General features: G+C 46.6%; 1 protein-coding gene across 3 annotated transcripts in view; it reads right to left on the bottom strand.

Moving 5' to 3' along the window:
- IFT88 (intraflagellar transport 88) overlaps positions 1 to 14,208 on the bottom strand; it is a 537,246-nt gene that overhangs the window by 471,674 nt on the left and 51,364 nt on the right. For all 3 annotated transcript variants that reach the window (XM_085621562.1, XM_085621564.1, XM_085621563.1), the window contains exons 5-7: positions 12,052 to 12,105; positions 4,921 to 4,984; positions 4,764 to 4,833 (exon numbers count right to left, since the gene is read on the bottom strand). In XM_085621562.1, the coding sequence (XP_085477688.1) occupies positions 4,764 to 4,833; positions 4,921 to 4,984; positions 12,052 to 12,105 (188 nt within the window). The remainder of the gene's footprint in view (positions 1 to 4,763; positions 4,834 to 4,920; positions 4,985 to 12,051; positions 12,106 to 14,208) is intronic.

Below are 14,208 nucleotides of genomic sequence, written 5' to 3'. Positions count from 1 at the left end.
ATCCGCGAAGAACGGGATCCGCGCGAATCAGCATCGCCAGGGGTTCCATGGCCAACGCAAAAAGGAGGGGCGAGAGCGGACAACCCTGGCGCGTCCCCCGACCTATGGGAAACGGGCGAGAGAGAGCCCCGTTGACCAACACCCGGGCCCGCGGGTGCGTGTACAGGACCGCTACCATGGCACGGAACCGGGGGCCGAAACCCATGCGTTCCAGGACGTCGGCCAAGTACGCCCATCCCACGGAGTCGAAGGCCTTTTCAAAGTCAACCAGGAGGAGGGCCAGATAGTGGGAAAGGCGGCCGCGGTGCGCCATCGCAAGACGCAGGCGCCGCAGGCAGTGTCTGGTCCCCCGCTCCGGCATAAAGCCGCATTGATCCGGGTGGACCAAGGAGGCAAGCGACGGGCGCAACCGCTGTGCCAGGACCGTAGCATAGATTTTGAGTACGGTGTTGATAAGGGATATCGGCCGATAGTCGGAGCAGGACCGCGAGGGAGGCTGAGTCTTGGGGAGGGCAACTATGGTTGCCGTGTCCGTCTCGGGGCGGAACGAGCCCGTTTCCACCACGGCTGCAAAGAGGTCCCGAAGCCTCGGGGCCAGCATCTCACGATAGTGAGCGTAGTACTCCTGGGGGAACCCGTCGGGACCCGGGGTCTTCCCAGGCGCCAAGCGGCCAATGGCCTCCTCGATCTCCTGCAGCTCGATCGGCGAATCAAGGGTCTCGGAAACCTCAGGCTGCAACCGCGTAAGTGTCACCGCGGTCGTCCCCAGCAATTCCTCAAGGGGGAGCGTGGACGGCCTGTGGCGGTATAGCTGGGAGTAATAGTCAGCGAACGCCTGGGCTATCGCCACCGAGGCTGTGTGAGTACCACCCGCTGGGTCCGCGATGGCCGGAATGATCCTTCCCGCCCGGGGATAGGTCGCCAGTCGGTGGAGAAGAGCGCCGTTTTTGTCTCCCCACCCGTAGACCCGGGCCACCGAGGAGCGCCATAGAATCTTCGCCGCCTCCAGGGAATGGAGGCGAATCTCCCGCAGGAAGGCCAATCGACGAGATCGGACGGCATCGTCCAGTTCCCCCAGACCGCGCTCTAATTCCAAGGCTTGGGCTTCGCATTCCGCGAGCTTCTGGGATTGGGCCCGCCGTTGGCGCTGCAGATGCCCCTTAGCGGCGCCCCGGACAGTCGCCTTGCCGGCCTCCCACAAGACGGCAGGTGAGATGACAGAGCCCTCGTTATGGGAGTAGTAGTCGGCGATTTCGCCCCCGACCGCCTTCCGGAAAGCCTTGTCGTGGAGGAACCAGGCGTTCAGGCGCCACAGCGGACGGGCAGAGAGGGGTGGGGGACCAAGAACGAGGAGCACAGGCGAGTGGTCCGAAAGGCCCCTCGGAAGAATGCGTACATCTCGCACCCCCGCGCAGTCGGTGGATGGTACGAAGATGAGGTCGATCCGGGCATGGGAGTGATGGGCCGCCGATGTGTGGGTGTATTGGCGTGCCTGCGGGTGCCAGATCCGCCAGACATCGCAGAGGCCCTGCAATTCAGCCCAGGATGAGAGCTGTTTTGTGCGGGCGACGCGGGACAGGGAGACCGGGCCCGTCGAGTCCAGGTGAGGCGAGTAGACGGCGTTGAAATCTTCGCCGAGAATGAGGGAGCCCGCCGGGAGTGTCGGGAGGAGACCCGCTGCGTGGGAGAGGGCCGACTGCAAGAGGGATGGCGCCGCATAAAGGGACATCAGGGTAAGGGGTCGCCCCTCCAGACTGCCAGAAACCACCACTACCATACCTTGGGGGTCCAAATGCACCCGGGACAGGACGTTTCTAGTCTTTATTTCCCCAAATGCTTCTTTCATCTGCCAATAAACTGTCCCTGTCCCTACATCACACTCTTGGGGGTTTCTTTTCATCCCGGTGTTCTCCTTTTGCCACTGTATTTCCAACTTTATCCTCCACCTACTTCTTGGTCACAGTCTAATGATTACAAATAAGTCCCAGTCCCCAAAAGAGTGCCAGTGGAAACCACCTGCCAACACCGGTTCAAATTAAGCACTCTATAGGAGTGAATATTCTTCGTGCTGCTCTATTGAAGAATGGTTCCTCAAATCTAACGGAGGGTTCCCACAAATCTACTTCAAAGTCCGCAAGAAATGTCCATTTCCAACTGGTCCTTTGCAGTCTTTCCAGGCAGCAACATATTATGCTGTGCCAAGACCTCTTACAGATTTCAGTCACAGGAGAGAATTGTTGTAGGGGAAATCTGTCTTCTTTGCATGACTCTCTTAGCCCTGAGTGACAGTAGGAGACTGGTTAGGCCTGGAAACAAGTGTCACAGCAGAAATTCAAGACAGAGCAGGAGACAATTCTCTCCAGTACCAAAAAGACAAGCAGGGATTCGTCAGAGGAGCAGCCATGGAGGTCTTCTCAACCTCTTCAGCTCCAGGAAGATTGTGTCTTTCGTGAGGAAGAAGGCAAATATTTTAAAGGGTAAACCATGCAGTTATTGCTAATGGCTTAAGCAAAACCAATACAATCCTAGGATTCCCACTCTTGCAGTCAGATGATGCATGTCCTACACCATTGACCCATTTTGTGGCACGCATCCAAATCCAAATTGGTGAATCCTTGGCTCAGCTGTGGGGAGCTCTCTCATTCTTCTCAAAGCCATCTCAGACTTTTTTAAACATCAGCTTTGTGATCTACAAAGAAAATCTCACACACTGACCTAACACTTGCCCTCCTGGAGAACCAAGCTCCAATGTGTTTGCTGGGACCCTCTTCTCTGAATGGGGAAGGCACTAATTAAAAAAGCTGTCGCTCCTAGCACCAAACCAAGAACTACAAACACTTCCACCCTCAGTATTATGTTACTAGTACTCTGAAATGGCTGCTGGCACGTAGAAGACATCATAGGTGTGCAAGATGTGTCATCACAAACAGAAATGTTTATGCCTTTGGAATGCACTTCAACTGAGCTCTAACAGAATGTATTTGTAATCAAATATTTGCGACCATAATTTTAAAACCCTTAATTAACTTTAGGTGGATACATTGGAGAAGAGAAGGAGGAGAAATACAAAAGTGTGCATTGAAGTCTCACCCCTTGATGAACTAGAAAAGCATGCAAATTATAAGAGGGGGGATACTTACAACCGTATCTTTTAAAAGGTCTAAATTAGGCAATAACTATGGCAGTAACAATTTCAATCACATTCACCCTCCCACAGATGATAGATCATTGTTCGGCTATGTATCGCTAACTATCTTCTACAGGGTCTTTGTATTATTTGTATTTCTTCAAACCAGCCTAAGAGACTGATTAGAGTTCAGTGTTAGTGGGAAATCTTAAAGAAGAGCTAGACTCATAGGAGAATCCATTGGTAAAAATCCTCTACCACTGGGTTAGTAGATAGTAGGAAATAGTGCAGGTGGATTTAAGACTTCATCCAAATACGAGGATGTTTCAGTTACCCAAACGATACACAAAGTCAAAGAGATTATGTGCAAAACTGTATTTGGTCACTTTCATTTTACTTTTGTTTTCAATTTATTGTTTAATCCTTTTCTTTTCTGCGCTCAGCAGCTTGTGAAAGTTGAACTGGGAATCAGGTCCACAATCATCAAAATGATATTGCCTGTCTTGAAATCTATGTTGGCACTGTATCTGGTAAACCAGATATTTAGGATGTTGTTTGTACATCATACATGCTGTTTGTTTAGTAACAAGGAGCATAGTCTTGGCCTTGGCCAGAAACCTAAAAAAAAACAGATAACTCAGCAGTTAAGGCAAAGCAAATGTCAAAAGAAGTTATTTTACAAATGGTATAGTAGGGAATACAATGGGTTCACAGACCAACAGAAATTGTTCAAGATTTAAAAGAAAGCATAATCTAGGAATGTAGGAACTGTTATGTAGAAGATGACATGGTGATCAAAAACACTGAGCATGATTCTGCTCCATTTATGGTGCACCCTAGTAAAGTAGTTGTACATCATGCAACAGCCAGTCACACTGTCAAAAATGCTTGAGTGGCCAGATTACTAAAGTGCAGAAATGCCTGTTAGCACAACGGGCATTTGCACCCACTTTCTACGCTCCTACCACACTTCTGTGTTAAAGAAGGAGCAGCAGACACTTGCACAGCACCTTCTGTAATAACCATAGCGTGGATGCACATGTCACACTCATTTGATATGAATGGGGCATTCCCTTATTTGCATGGAGGCATTGTTTTATGCAAAGGAATAACTCAGCCTCACTGGAGTCACACAAACTGTGTCCCAGCTAAGAAGTTGCACACTGTTTGGGAGCTGGCATGTATGGTCCCACAGGCCCTCTAGAAATCCTGTTCACAGGCGTTAAGCAATTGGTTGAATCCCCCGCAAGGAAGTTGGATTCCTGTCAACCCCCTCCAATGCAAGGATGGTTCACCTGCAGTGAAAGGTGCTAGAGCGTTGGTTTAAACGGTAGCCACTGATGCAATTGGTTACATAGAGTTAGTATATGGGCCTTTTTTTTTGTGCAGCAGGACGCATGGTTCTGCTCTGGGTGAATGGTCCTGACCCTTACCGGTGCACACAACCACAAATAGGACAGTAGATTCAACCAGTAATCAGGCATCAGGGTTTGGAAAAAATGATCATGATATAAATTATATGCTATTTCTTATTGTGTTAATTGTTGTGATTGTGCCACCATTTTTTGAAGGTTGCTTGATGCTTTTAGACTCAAATAAAATGAATGCAATTATATATTTCAAACGTTATACATACGTATCTTCATTTTTTATTTCCAAAGGAGGGGCAGGACCTCTTGACTGACCAAGGGGATCAAATGAAGATCCTGTAAAGAAAAAATAATAAGTGTATAACAATAGGCATCAAGTAACAAAGGCAACATCAGCTTTGAATAAATAACAGGAAACTGTACCTCTGAAAGGTGTTTTGGTGAAGCCAGCTGCACGAACTGCGGTCATTGGTCGGGCAACTCCATCCTTTAAAAAAATAAACATCTTGATTATTTTCCACAGATCTATTTTGCATCTTGCCAAGCGAGTACATGCTAAAATCTTAGGTGCCAGATGATGGTCCTTAAAGGCCACACCATTTCAGGATTTCTGCATAACTGTCCATGAGGGATGTCATCTACGGTTTACCCATATCTTTTGCTCGAATGTTCCCTCATTTTTGGACTTCAGCTGAAGAATGAGATCTATATTTTGCCTATGTCCTGACGTGGTTCTTTGCAATGAATAAACCCTTAAAACTCAATTTGCTAAATTAACGTGTAGTGTCACAGGCCACGCCGGCTAGCACGTACAAGATTTATATGGCTTATTTAGTGAAAGTGTACCCATCAAAGTAACTCCTGTGTATGTGGAAAGAAGTTTCACATGGACACTGTGATTTCTTTAAAGAAGGCCACAGCAGGCATGTTTTACTCCAGTTGATTGGCCACAGCCAGCCATGAGTGCTGAGTTTATCAGTATCTTCCACAGGCCAAGCCTAGAAGTTGTTGTGTGTTTTATTCACTATAAAACAATTGAATATTTGAAGATCTCCCTATTGGCAACTATGAATCATGCAATTTTCTCATCTATAGATTAATTGTCCTCTTTGTAATCTCCCGAGTGACAGAAACACAAGACTATCAACAGTGTCAACAACCTAATTTGGCTGTGCAAATCATTCTTGTGGGGAACAGGGTAGAGCACTACTGCGAAGAACAGGAAGTGGCTCCTCAACCATCCCTCTGTCTAACAGATGACTCTGCCTACCTGTAGCAAAGCAGAGTAACTGAGCAAGACTCAAATGCATGAGCTATTCTGAACTTCCAAACTAAATCCCACAATATTTTGAGAATGCCATAATGCTGAAAAAGGTCATGTGAATCAGGCTAATGTCAAACTCCCAGAGACAAACAGATTAAAAAGATTTAGGCTTTCTGCTACAAGAACTGCTACGGAGTGCCCACAAAACTTGTATCAGTTTTGGAGAAGAAGCATACCTTACCATCATGTCCCCTATGCTGATAAATGCAGAAGCAAGAACACAGGGAGCTAGAAACATTGCACAGTTTGCTTTTTCAATCCAAATACCTTCTTGCTAATGGTATATGCTCGGTCTTCTGACAAAGAAAGAGTGAGAGACAATCGGAGACACTGGATATGAGATATTATGTAGCTTGGTGGAAAGGCAACCAGGAGATTTCTATCCAGATCTCAGTGAGCAACACTGAAAATCTGTGGGGCGTGGCCGGGACCCCCACCAAGATGGCTACTCACTTGTGAGGCTCCGGCAGAGGCAGCCCGTTTCCATCACCAACCGCCTCAGAAACCGCATTCAACCGGGTGTTGAGGCCATGCAGGACTATCAGAGACTCCCAAGAACCAACCGGGAGGTGCGGAGGCGATGTGAAGGCGGCCCCTTGGACATACCCGGCATCGGAGTGGGGGAGGGGCGGGTGCCATCAGCACTGCTCGGAGGCCCCGTAGCGACAGGGGCAGTGGGTGAGCAAGGGGCCGGGCCATCTGGCCCCATCGGCGAGCGCGCCATCTCTCCACCACCCTTTCAGCCTCCGAATGCAGCCGGGGGTGCTGCCAGCAGCCATATTCGGGCTCAGGAGCAACGAGTCCTTGCCTGCACGAGCAGGGAGGCAGGCCTGCGGGGCCCAGCTGGGAGGCTGCTGATGATCTGGAGCCCAGGCAGGTTGGCTCGGCAGGACAAGGGGAGAACCCCACTGACAGTCTGATCCCTCATCAGGTAAGAGAGATGCCTGTTTGCATAACTTCGGCTCTGCACCGACGCATACCAAGCATGGCAGACAGCGCCCACTCACCACGCAAGAGGACAATCGGCATGGCAGACGAGGAGATAAGCAGGCAACATTGAGAGGGCCTGTTGTGCTAGCCCCACATCCCCCATTGCGCTGACCACGTGGGAGGTACAGCCCCGCCACTGCTGCCACAGAGAGAGCCCTGAGCAGGGACCCGGGGCAAACAACCTCATAGAGTCATTGCCCCCCTGTCAAATACACTCCACCATACCTCGAATTATCAGCGACCCCTTGAGAAGTGAAAGATGCAAAGAATTCCCTTAAGCTGGCAGCACCGGGTGGAAAGTCATCCAACATGAGCTGCACTGATGCCAAGCAACAGCAGTTTACGTTCGACCGAACAAAGCCCACAGAGGGGTTTTGTTCGGTCAACACTCAGACACTGAGGAACGCACCAGGAAGAGCCACAACGGTATCTCCAATGGTAATATGGAAACCTTGATGGCGGAGCTCAAGGCGGGGTTCAATGCGATGGATGCGTGCTTTGACAAACTCGCAGGCCACATCGACAAGTTGGGTGAGCAGATTGACAGGCAGGGGGTGTACCTAGGGAAGGCAGAAAAGAAGGTCTCAGACCTGGAAGATACCTCTACTACAACACAGAAAAGGCTGGAGAAAATGGAACGTGTGTTGAAGCAAATAGCCATAAAGAACAAGGACCTTGAAGCGAGGTCAAGCCGCAACAACTTACACATTTCAGGTCAAGCAGAATCCATGACTATGGGGTGTCCAGAGGTCTTTGTTGAGCAACTTCTAGTCGACATGTTTGACTGCACCAGTTGCTCAGCCATTTACGCAGTGGAGCGGGCACATCGCTCTCTGGGCCCGTGCCCTCCGGAGGGTGCCCCTCCCCGGTATATCATAGTGCGCCTTCTCAACTACAGGGACAGAAACACAGCGCTCAGGATGGCACGTGATAAGGGTCATCAAAAGCACCAGGGTGCAACTATTTCGATATTCCCTGATTTCACACACATGGTTCAAGAGGCCAGATGGAAATTCAGTGATGTTAAAAACACACTCCGTAAAATGGGCATCAAATATGCCATGCTATTTCTGGCGCGCCTGCGTGTGGAATACATAGGGCACTCTTAAATCTTAGACACACCTGCGGATGCTGTAGCCTTCTGTAAAGCAATGCGTACCGAGTCCTCCATGCACGGCCAGTCATCACCCGGCGCTCAGAGCCGGGGCATATGCACCACTCGCCCCCTACAACACAAGACCCGCGATATGAGTCTTCATGAAGCTCTCGGACTGCCCTACCCCGACATACCCCGAGAAGCCTATTACGCAAGGACAGTACTAAAGATTTAAAAATTGCCACATATAACTCTTCTCAAATAAGTAGTTGGTTACATACAGTATCACTTATCCTGTTATACGCGGAGATCCTTGGCCGAGTTGCCGACACGCCCCCGTGGCGGACGTCAAATGTTCTAACTTGGGAACACTTTTGTTTGGTTTACTTTGTTTGTCTAGAATATATGCGAATCACTGGATGAAGTTAAATCTAGTGTGGGAGTGGGGATGGAATAACTGGGGTTGCTTATTTTTGTTATTAGAATAATAGCTATAAATTGTCTTGTATTATCACACATGCTCCCGATTACATGCTACCGAACCACTTAACAGACAGAACTGGGATCCACACCCATAATGAGACTGGTCTGCTGCAGTGAAATTGGACAGGTCTGAACCATAACATACGAGTCTGTCTTCAGATGCTTACTGTTAACTCGCTCTTTCACTATTGTAAAATGTACACAGCAAATGCTTATGTCTCTGTGTGTGTGTTTCCTACCCCCAATAAACCTTAAAATAATGTTGGGGAAACAAAGCTGCTCAAGTATGTGCAAGTAAAGTTCTAATTCCATGCGCAAATGATCCTTTTGTTTCATGAAGGCACTACTAAGATGGGTCCCAGTTTGTAGGGATTAGAATGGTGGTTTTGTATGACAGGAAATACAGAGCCTCATAGCCAAAAAGTGGGGAGGAAGGTAAGTGACAAACAACTAGGAAGAGGTTCCCAACTTTTTTTTAATAAAGTAATGCACTGTAAGAGACACATCATCTGTGGAAGTTCTGTGGGAGCTGTCATGTGGATGATGACCCAGGAACTGGAGTAAAAACATTCAAGCCATCAGACCACAGATGGCCCGACCATCAGGTTTATGTGGAGGGATGCAATCAAACAAACAGTATACAAAACCAATGGAATATCAAGCCAGTGTGCTCATGAGCTCCAAGATCACTGAAGACATGGGGGACCAAGTCACCTGGTGCACCAAAAGCATTGAGTGCCAGGCTACCTAGAATATGGGCACCAGTCCATAAGCCTCATGCCATGCCATTGTGCACCAAGGGTGCAAAGTCATCAGCACTATGAGGTGCCACTTCTAGAGTACATGACATGTTATAGCTCCTTTCCTTTTGCAAAAATGGCCTCATTATCTGTTTGTTCTCAACCCTCCCCTGCTTAAAGCATCCTAGAAAGTTGCCTAGTATTGATCTGCTTTAGAACTAATCTACCATGGAGGTCAAACCTTCAGTTCATGGCGGCCAGGCCATTGTGTTCTTAGTGCAAGGCTGCTAGGCAGATGGGGAACAACCTTCTTCTGGACTCACCATACAGTCACTAAACCCAACCGAAGAGACAAAGAGGGACACCTGCCATCCCCTGCTCGTTGCACATCATGCTCCCAGAAAACCCACTGCACCTCATCCTAAAAAACAGATGTACTCTTTATCCTTTGTACCATTTAGTGCAATATCACTAATCTACAATCATTAAATAAATGGAATAAACGCACAAAATAATTCACATAAAAGGAACGCCCTGCTTCAATAACAAACCACTTAGGGGTGGGGTATGGTATGCCATTCCAGCAGCAAAGAAAGCAGTCTTGACTACACACATTCATTTAGCCAAGCCAGACGCAGATAATTAGGCAGCAGAAAGTATAATCATACACAGAAATGCTAATTCAACCTGTATTCAAAGCCAGTCAATGAAAGCACAAATGGGTCATTTACTTGTACTGCAAAAATGAAATTGTATTACAATGATTACAAGGGCAAGGAAATTTCTAATATCGTAAAGTCTTTTACGGCTCCTAAGGCAGCTAGTAAGGAAGCCCCGTTATAGGCAGATTGGACGAGCCAGGTGGCCTGTTTCTTTCACGAAAAGATAATGACGATCTATCAGTCCTTCTCCGCGGAGAAGGGAGAGGACATGTCGTCACCACGCATCCATGATGGAATTATCTGGCCCATCCCCCCCCTCGGCACTCTCACAATGGCCACCATTGTAACACATCCCGGCCATCGAACTTGAGGATTCACTTGCATATCTCATGGGGCTCAAGTCGGGATCACCAGCAGATGCGTGACCAGCTAAACTATTACCCGCCCTAGTATTCACCTTAAATCAACCAGTCAATAAGGTACTGAACTCCTCTCTTTCAAAGGGCATTGTGCCACCACTCAGGAAGCAGGCAAAAATCCCTAACATTCCCACAAATTATAGGCCTATCTCCCTCCTCCCGGCCTTCTCCAAAATATTATACAAACATGTCAATAAAATGCTCATGGAGTATGCGGAAAATCACAATCTCCTGAACCCCACCCAATCTGGCTTTAGGGCCAACTACAGCACTGAACCTGCTCTGCTGGAGGTGATGGAACATCTCAATGATAAGCTAGATCAAGGGGGGAGAGCGATTCTCATTTTACTCAAAATGTCGGCGGCATTCAACACGGTGCCACATGTGATGCTCCTCGACAGGTTGAGGAACATGGGCATCGGAGGTCGGGCACTAACCTGATGACATCCTTTTTGGAGGATAGAGAACAGGTAATATGGCCTCCCCTTTCTCAGCCCTCTTGCCCAGTATACAGATAGGAGTCCCGCAGGGCTCCTCCTTAAGTCCAACTCTTTTTAATTTATATATGTCGCCTCTAGCATACATGGCGGAGGCAATAGGTGCCAAGATAATTTGATATGCTGATGACACTCAGCTGATTTTCTCATGCGATAAAGGCACGGACTTTGATGGGGATGCAATTAAATCCTGCCTCACAAATGTTTTTAAATGGTTGAAGGAGAACCAGCTCAAGTGCAATCCTGGTAAATCAGAGATTGTCTTCTTCGGCCAGCCTTTAGTGAGCAATTGGAGCCAATATTGGCGCGAGGAATTCCCCCCCTCTAACCCCCTCCCCAGCGTTGCCCAATCCACAGTTAAAAAACTGGGCATCTACATTGATAACGCCCTTTCTATGCGTTCCCAAGTTCAAGCCCTGGTGGGAACCTGTTATGGTTTACTCCGCATGTTGAACAAATTCCTCCCGCTTCTCTCTCCGGACTCCAGGTAGACAGTGGTTAAGGTGCTTGTTACGTCTAGATTAGACTATGCCAATGTCCTTTACCTAAGTATACCGGACTACCTTCTTCAGCGCCTTCAGGTGGTGCAAAATTCAGCGTCTAGGGCGATCCTTCAGATTGAAACCCAGGTCTCATAAGGACTTACACTGGCTTCCAGTAAGGGAGCGGATAAAATTCAAAGCCATGGTAAGTTTCATTACAGCCCTCCATGGCAAGGGCACCGGCTACCTGAGAAGGCGAGCTTGCCGCTTTGCACCCACTAGAGCACTTAGATCATCCTCGGCTGAGTTTGCTTGTGTCCCTAAGGCATGCTTGGGGTGTAGAGGGGGCAAATCTTGCAACCTCCTGGGTGCTCAAGCTTGGAACAAACTTCCGGAGGCTCTGAGAGCATCCACCGATCTGACTAATTTCAAGAAACTGCTGAAAACAAGGCTTTTTAAGAGCTAAGTCGTCATCTGGGCAGCCATGTGAGAACCGTTAGCGCCGGGACACTCCTGTTGGAGTAGCTGTGCGCTTTACATTTACCGGTCATTCATTCATTCATTCATTCAATACAAAGGCTGGTGGGAGCATTGTTATTTTTTTCACTGACTGTGTTTACTGCTCCCACCCTCTTCAGACAATAAAAAGAACCCAATCCCAAATGTTGACAGAATAGAGAGTAGTAAGGTATAGTTACATCTGCACTTATCAAGGATTTTGAGTCTTCAGATGTATTTTTTACAATGAAGCTACATTCAAACGAGTGTTCCAAGACGATGGGGGGAAATGAAGTTCATTCTAGCTTTGCTGTCTACCACAGAAATTAACAAGTAAAAAACAAATGTTGACAGGTTATGTACCTGCACAGATCCAGTCATTGGTCTTCCAAGCGAAGAGGTCAACGTCAACCTCCCCTAATTAAAAAACAAAAACAAACATTTAATATGTGTTTTAGTTTCTCTATTTTAAAAATATTTAACTGATAGCATGAACACAAAATGAAAAGAAAACCTTGACATGTTCGATGATGCAGGTTTATTCTTTGCATTACAAGTGTTCTTGTCATTCTTTTATGAACCATAGTGGGCAATTATATGTGTCATAAAAATACATAAAGATCTGAATAAATGTGTCCAACTATGTTACAAATATTGAAGATATATATTATGTTATATTAAATAATATACATATAGTACTCTGTAAACTTAAAAAAAATATAAAATACATTTCCCTACTTATTACCACTTTAATAAAGTGGAAATAGGTAGGGAACAACAATAAAACCTACTACTCACCCATATCTAAGGCTCTAACCCAGAACACAGTCAAAGTGTGATGAAAACGACATGGCTGCCTTTTACTTTTGTAAAGGGAGCCATTAGCCAATAATATACTGCCTTGTGATCGGCAGGTACTGTGGCATACAAATGCCCAATATATATCTAAGTGTTTGATACTTATAACTTTAACACTATTTAAAATATTTTGAGCGAATACCAAACTTCCACCTTATAATCTATATTCCTGCCAAATTTCATCTGCATACACCGTTCAGCCACTTTCGCACTACGTCTTTTAAAACTAGACTCTACTACCATACATACCACCCCACTCTGCTCTATTCGACTCTACGCCACGTCACGTCATTCTATTCTATGCCACTCCACTCTACGCCATTCCAATGTATGGTATTCTACTCTACGCCATTGCACTCTACGCCATTCCAATGTATGGTATTCTACTCTACGCCATTGCACTCTACGCCACTCCACTCGATGACACTCCACTCAACGCCACTTTAAGTCAGTTCACTCTACGATATGTCACTCAACCCCACTCCGCTTTATGCCACTCCCCTATACGCTTTTACAACACTACACTAAACAATTTGAAACACTTATTTATTAAAAAGATAAAAAACAATGAACTTCAATGAAAAAAAGAAAGGATAAAACTATAGTTAGGAAAATGTTACTTATTCTTTCTATCCAAACCAAACTTAAACATCTCAAACGTTAGAATTTCTAAACTTATAATTATACCTAATATTTATAATTTATGTACCACCTTCAAATTTCTATAACTCACACACCTCTGTGCTCTCAGTGTTGTCAACTCGCTCGCAAAATGTCCAGTGCAAATTGCAGGTTACCTTGAATTATGAGCCTCATGACACCTGGCGAAGAGCCAGAACTTGCAGCCAACCACCAACAGCCCCACTTGGATCTAGGTTCAAAGTTATATCTTGATCATTTTACAAATAATAGTGACAAAGGCGGGGGCACCAGCCTGCTCGAGCATGGCAGTTAGACCAGACAGCCGTAGTGTGGTCTTCCTAAACCGTTTGCTTTTGCCCACCTATTTTTCTGAATTCATTTTTGCTGGCCTTGGGATTCTGTGCACTTTACCAATCAATCAAACATTTGTAGAGCGCACTACATACCCATGAGGGTCTCAAGTCGCCTGGAGGGGGGGGGGGGGGGGGGGATCAAACCAGTGCTAAAGTGCTTATTCTCATCCCTAAAATATGGTAAAATTGGCTTACAAATCAAAGAACTGGGGGTCTTTTCAAATCCTGCAAATTGAGCAGAAATGTGAAATAGAGGGCTGATTAGTCCCACATAGCAGAGGAGGGAGTAGAAGAAAAAGAAAGAGAAAGAGACAACCAAATGCAATCTAAAAGGACCTTAGAGCGGAATTTTGGATACCCATCAATTGTCTGTGTGATCAAATCTTATCATCTGGTCATCCAATCCAAAATGAGATGCTTCTCTTGATCATAGAGAGCATCTAAATGGAAGTGATTTCACTCAAGGATGGTCCAAGGTTGTCAGCCCTCTATTTCACATTTCCGCTCAATTTGCAGGATTTGAAAAGACCCCCAGTTCTTTGATTTGTTTTTTCAATTACAGGTTTAGGGGATTAGAACTGAGGCAGGTCACTAGACTCTCCCTTAGACCCTATCATACTCTTTTAGTGCTTGGAAAATTGGCTTACACCCAATTGGCATATTTAAT

Source organism: Triturus cristatus, chromosome 8 (genome assembly GCF_964204655.1).
Source record: "Triturus cristatus chromosome 8, aTriCri1.1, whole genome shotgun sequence".
Taxonomy (NCBI): Eukaryota; Metazoa; Chordata; class Amphibia; order Caudata; family Salamandridae; genus Triturus; species Triturus cristatus.
This window is presented reverse-complemented; position numbering and strand designations above follow the sequence as displayed.